The sequence below is a fragment of the Haliotis rufescens genome, unplaced genomic scaffold (assembly GCF_023055435.1).
Source record: "Haliotis rufescens isolate VD_foot unplaced genomic scaffold, xgHalRufe1.0.p SCAF_5, whole genome shotgun sequence".
NCBI classification, from domain to species: Eukaryota; Metazoa; Mollusca; class Gastropoda; order Lepetellida; family Haliotidae; genus Haliotis; species Haliotis rufescens.
The window spans coordinates 58,525,995-58,532,544 of record NW_025964223.1 but is presented as its reverse complement, the minus strand read 5'-3'; the positions used below and the strand labels follow the sequence as shown (position 1 = coordinate 58,532,544).

At 43.9% G+C, this 6,550-nt stretch overlaps 1 protein-coding gene across 1 annotated transcript; it reads right to left on the bottom strand.

Annotated features, from left to right (window-relative positions):
* Nucleotides 1–319: 319 nt before the first annotated feature.
* LOC124140306 (soma ferritin) lies at nucleotides 320–6,248 on the bottom strand. The gene is made up of 4 exons (XM_046507816.2): nucleotides 6,013–6,248; nucleotides 1,701–1,847; nucleotides 1,311–1,436; nucleotides 320–684 (listed from the first exon to the last, which is right to left on the bottom strand). Exons 1-4 carry the CDS (start codon nucleotides 6,115–6,117, stop codon nucleotides 547–549), a joined length of 516 nt encoding a protein of 171 aa, XP_046363772.1. The 5' UTR covers nucleotides 6,118–6,248; the 3' UTR covers nucleotides 320–546.
* Between the last annotated feature and the right edge of the window lie 302 nt (nucleotides 6,249–6,550).

Below are 6,550 nucleotides of genomic sequence, written 5' to 3'. Positions count from 1 at the left end.
ATGGTTGCTGTTTGACTGGCACCAATGTGTTTGCTGTTTGACTGTGAGACAACTGTAGTTGTTGTTTGACCATGGGGCTACAATGGTTGCTGTTTGACTGGCACCAATGTGTTTGCTGGTTGACTGTGGGACTACTATAGTGTGTTCTCCAAGAGTTCCCCCACATATAAGAACTATAACATTCTCTATAAAGTTCGTGAAATAATTGAAACATTAATCGAAATTCTAGAATCTGTTTCAATGGTTCCCTGGTCGATACCAGAAGATCATAGTTATTGGACACCATGATAGACTTTACAAATGACAACAAGATACAGTCTTCGATGCACTTGACCCTTTTATTTAAATTGGTTTTTTTTCAGGTTATGTCAGCCCAAACAAAACATATAAAACTGTTCAACAGAAACAAAACGTTCATCAACGATAATATGAATGAAATCAAAGGACGGCCTCGCGGCCCCAGTATTACAAGCAGAGATGTTCACTGCATTACATGGGCTGACTGGGTGCGGCCACGTGCGACTATGCCCACGTGACGGTTGGGGACTACTCCATGGACTCCTTGTCGTACATGTATTCACCCAGGCCAGCCCCAACCCGCTTCAGGTTGGTGATGTGGTCCGAGATCTCCTTGATGGCCTTCACCTGCTCCTCAAGGTACTCGCTCTCCAGGAAGTCGCACATCTGTGGGAGAAGGGAAGATGTTAGTGGTTTGTTTTGTTTGTTCAGTGTTTAACGCCCCACACAGCAATATTCCAGCTATATGACGGCAGTATGTAAATAATAGAGTCTGGACCAGACAATCCGGTGATTGACATCAAAAGCATCCACGCAATTCAGATACGATGACGTGCATCAGCCAAGTCAGCGAGCCTGACCACCCGATCCGTTAGTTGCCTCTTACAACAACCACAGTCGCCTTTTAGGGCAAGCATGGGTTGCAGAAGACCTATTCCACCCTGGATCTTCACCTGTCGGAAGAGGTTAGTGGTGGGTGGGGAGAGACATTGGTGATCCGTGGGAAACATGTTGGTGGATGAGAAAAGACACAAGTGATGGAAAGTAGCAATGGTGGGTGACATCAATAGTGAAGACAGCCGTTTTAACAATGCTTGTGTATATCCCAAACATAACATTCATAGTTTCCTCCAGTCATTCGGTCAACAGATTTATAACCAAACAAGCAGTTACATATCCACATTCACATAAAGCAATTCATACAGGGCTCTAAATAGTTCTTCTCTGTCTTACACAAGAGAACAAACACCGATGGTGAGTTGACGAAAGTAAAGGCGTGACTGCCTCCTCACCTGTGCGTCGCTGTGTTTGCTGGCCACAGCGTGGAGGTCCAGCAAGGACTGGTTGACGTTCTTCTCCAGGGACAGAGCCACCTGCATGGATTCCAGTGCTGTACCCCACTCATCCCGGTCAGGCTTCTGCAGAACAGAAATAAACTATTAGTACTGCTGCAAACATATATTTATCAGGCTTCTGCAGAATACGGAAACAAATTAGTACTGCTACAAACAAACAGCTCACGTCCCTCCACAAATAATACACTCCCTGTAGTAACCCAATACAGCCAGCCTAAATACAACATAACCTTAACACCCTCAGTCTGCTCTTCGAAAGCTTATCCCCATAGAGTGCATACCATCCGAACCCCCCATCCCAGGATAATGCTGTCCTGGTCCCCTCACCTTGATGTCCTGCAGGACGATGCGACCTCCTCGGGTGTTCTGGTACTTCATCAGCTTCTCGGCATGCTCTCGCTCCTCCTCGGATGCCTTCTTGAAGTACTTGCTGAAGCCAGGCAGAGCAACGTCATCGCGCTCGAAGTAGAACCCCTGTAAGAGAAAACACAACCATCACACACTGTGTCTGTGTTATCAGCAAACTGGGGTTGGAAACACATCTGATGACTTAAAGGAATACGGAAACGTGTCGTACAAATATAGACCAATTTGCAATTTGGTACTCCTCTTGTGAGGAATATAGACACGCGTTTTGGGTAACCACGTACTAGAAAAATAGAACAAAATCAAGGGACATACAGAACAATGTCTACTGAATGTAGACCCGCCTCGGGAATATCGTAAATGTGTATGGAATACTAGAAATATGCCTAGGGGATATAGAGACACGCCTCTAGAATATAAACACGCCTGGAGAATATATAACAATGACAAGTGAATATCAAAATTTATTGTAGGAACGTAGAACGTGTCTATGTTATGGCAGGGTGTTCTTGACCCATGAAGATATGGGTTAGAAGAGGTCTTCAGCAACCCATGTTTGTCGTGAGAGGCGACTGACGGGAACGGGTGGTCAAGCTCGCTGACTTGATGCATGTCATCAGTATCCCAAATGCGTGGATCGATGCTCATGATGTCAACCACTGGATTGTCTGGTCAAGACTCGATTACTTAAGGACCGCCGTCATATAGCGAGCACATAGCTGGGTGTGGCGTTAAACAACACACAAACAAACAGGGTGTTCTCGGGGGAACATCTGAACCTTCAGCGCCGCAACAAAATGCAAAGCTCTCCTGTTCGTGGTGTCTTCCTCAATCGACAACCACACGTTAAATAACCACTGGTTCAAGCGAGCTTGGGTACACGTTGACCCACATTCAGGAACCAACGCACAACGGTTATCTTGAGTCGGGTCGACTGAGATATCAGTTCAGCTGCAAACACAAGGCGGATTCGTCATCCAGTCTATTTTTAGAGTGCACTTGATAAGTAATTTGTGAGTTTATTAGGACGGCAATATTTCTGTCACGATCTGGTTTACGTAATCTTGACTGACATATCCTTGGGGGCAATTACACAATGTGTATAATGCATGTATATACACGACAGGCGCATCACATATCATAACAAGCCATTGTGTACCAGATTACGTCCGCACAAAAAGTATCCTTTGTGGATATATCTGTGGAAAGTTCACTTCGTACACGTACAGCCTTGAGTTCGCCATGTACGTACGTATCATCACAATGCTGTGTGAAAAGGCCGTACGCTTTTCCAAACAACTATAGGGAGTCATGCTGCCTACTTAAGCTTAATGACAGTACTCAACATATGTATGGTGTATACTGTGAACTGTGACTCTAATTCAGTGAATAATAGCTAAGAATACGACTGAGACATTTATTTGCTGATATGTTCTTATTATTTTGAGATATAATGGCCAACGCTATGCCTTTAACGAGGAACCACGCCTATATGTATATGTATTAACGATTACAACAATGGCGGCGGCTAGATAGCAGACCTGCCCAGAACGAGGCTGTGAGTCAAGTCACGAGGACGGGGCGTGATGGGCAGTTAGATCTGCTGCTTGGCGTACATACAGATATTCATCCGTAATTACTTCACAATATATATGCCAAAGACCTAGACACGGAAATGTCGGAATAAGGATGTTTAATTTATGACATAATGTCCTTATATGGAATCTCAGGGGTTAAACAAGCTTCGTCTCCCGTATTCCCAGTTGTAAAGGAAACGATAAGCGTATCGCTTGTGACGCAAGTCTGTGTGGGGTGGGGGTAGGGACAGGCAGTAGGGTTACGATACTGGTTGCACGCTCATCCATATAACCATATACAAAAATAGGACTAACAATGGCTACCTTACGTTTCCCAACTCGACGACAAAGTTTGAACATTGTCTGGTTGCTCTGTTTCCGAGATTAATTACTGACCCTTTTTTCCGAGGGTGGCTGTTTATTATTGATCATTGTTTACTTTGCGAGCACGAACATCTTGGGAGACTTTTCCGAATGAAAGTAATAAATCTTTCAAGAGATGACAACACTTTATATGGCCAAACTTAAAATAGACTCCCGGAGCCTTCGACGTTTGGAAAGTTTCCAAATTGTCGATAAGCTATTTGTGTGGACAATTAATGGTGATTTGAAAGCCCGTCCGCCGCGTTCTCAGCGATTGAATGTTTCTTTTCTTCCAGTGAGACGCACACATGTTGGTAAGGATTAGATCTCAGCTGAAAGGATTCTGTGAATCTATGTGGGGCCACAGTTCATACGGTAAACTTATAGATCTTTCGATCATACGGAATTGTTTACCTATTATGACACTTTGTCGATAATTCGGGCCCCGGTTACATTGATTGATTGATTGTTTGTTGCTTAGCGCCGCACTCAGCAATATTCCGGCTACATGGCGGGGGCCTGTAAATAATCGAGTCTGGACCAGACAATCCAGTGACTGACATCATGAGCATCGATCCAAGCAATTAGGATACGATGACATGCATCAAGCAAGTCAGCGAGCCTGTCCACGCTCTGATTACAGGAGAGACGATCTGTCTATCGACCTGACCAGATTACGTATTTTATACACCGTCTGCCACACCTACTGACTGAAGATATTAACGTAGCTCAGTGATCTTGTTTGATGTATTGATGTAGGTCACGATGTAGTTCGTATTCATCCTGACTTGGTCTTCACTTAGCGATAACAGATCGTCCATCTTGTTAGTTAGTACAGGAGTCGTTGTGTGCAAGTGTGACCAGCTGTTGGAGTTGAGGTATAACATAATTCTGCAATATTGGGCGGCCCATTATCATGACATAATACCCTATTGGTGATTGTGAGTGAGGATGTGGTTTGTGATATGCGATATACTGTGTGAGGTCATATGTGAGATAGTGTGTGCTGTGTGTCATATGTGTGATATATGAGATAGTGTGTGATAAGGTGATGTGTGTGATATGGGCGATAATGTATGAGGATAGTTCATATGCGCCTCTATTCACCCAGCAGGGAATGGGTACCCGATATGTGAGGTGGGTGTGAAAACCTTCTTGCGCCCCTTAGCAGCTTGGGCTATATACTCCCCAGTGAGTTGAGAATGATAACTGGAATGGAAACGGACGGATCCACTGGTCGAGGAACAAATAAAACCACATTTCAGCAGATACTAGTACCTGGATAACTGCGGTATAAATATATTATGTGCCCAAAAGTTTGGAGACATTGTTTGAGGATGTCTTGTGTGCGATAATGTGTAATGTGTGTGACATAGTGTGTGATGTGTGAAACAGTGTGTTAGGAGATGTGTGAGAGAACGGATGACGACGAGGATGTGTTCCAGCTCATCACGCTATGAATCATCCCTGTCACTGCGTCAACCGATTTATTTTTTTTACCAGAGCTAAACACGACCATGGGCGCAATGCAATGTGGTGATTCATTCTTCCTCCAGTAACAGGCTGACCATTCTCACCTGGGACATTTCAATAACTGATATAGAATTATTACATTTATCTATTTAGTAAGAGGATACAGCAAGAATGACGTTTCTATGCGTCACGAGTATACTGTATTGTCAGTAGTCATTGATCCGTGAAAATCGTGTACACGAATACAAAGAATGCAAAACACGTACACAACGGCACTACACCAGATTTTGCACGATCATGGAAAGTCACGTGTTCTGCCTCGTGAGGTGAACAAGCTTGATCACGTGATCAGTGACCTTCCCCCCTTCTCTAAAGGTTGTAAACATATCACCACCGGGTTCAGTTTCGTAAACTATTTGTCAGTCAATAGGACTTGACCAGAAATATGCCGGACGTATCACATTTTGTCAGGATATGTTTGTATACGTGTCAACATATTAGTCATCTAAAAGTGTTCCTGCAAAGATCGACACACTATCAGCAAGTTTTACACATCCTCGTCCCAACACCTTCCTCCAGACAGTCTGTCAACTACCTCCAATCACCAAATGTAAAATCGCTAACGCCATACCATTTCCGAATTCTCAACAGTCGCTTATAAATGAACAATTACGCAAATTCATGTTCCCACATACAACGTGTCACAGGTATGCCATACCATGGATCTGAATCAGTGAATGTCATCAAGCATAAATATGGGTTCGAAATACAGATCTTGGCAAAACAACTTTAGTCCTGCCCAAATTACCCTGGATTAACATCGGAAACAGTCCAGCCATTAATGCGCATTATATACTTACAATTGACTGGTAGGTATAGCTGGCGTACAGCTCCATATTGATCTGGCGGTTGATGCCGGCTTCGCTCTCGCAGTGGAAGTTCTGGCGGGGTTGAGTTTGGGCCATCTTGCTAGATTCTCGGACTGACAACTGGGAATAAATGAGATTAAATGGGTGTTGAAGAAGTGCTTTTGATAGCGTCGATTTTGCCCGTACGTTCACTGACGCAGCAAGACAAACATCTGCTGAACACTCCGCGCGACCCCGCTTTTATAGCAGAGCGCTGGGTCACAACAATACGGTGACGTCATAGAGCATCCGGGTTACTTGAGGCCCTGTTGAGGAGGTGGCGTTAACTCAATGTCACGTGCTGGGTGTATTTGCTTAAGGAAAATCCACCGAAGGTATGAATATGCAGTTTTGCTGAAACATATATTCTTAAGATTGGAAAATATGCAATTCAAAAAAATCTCAAAGAATTTCACACACCAATCACCCTATGCAGGTGTCATTTGAGTATATTTATCAATGTATTATACGAGTTTGGGGTGTGGCTTTT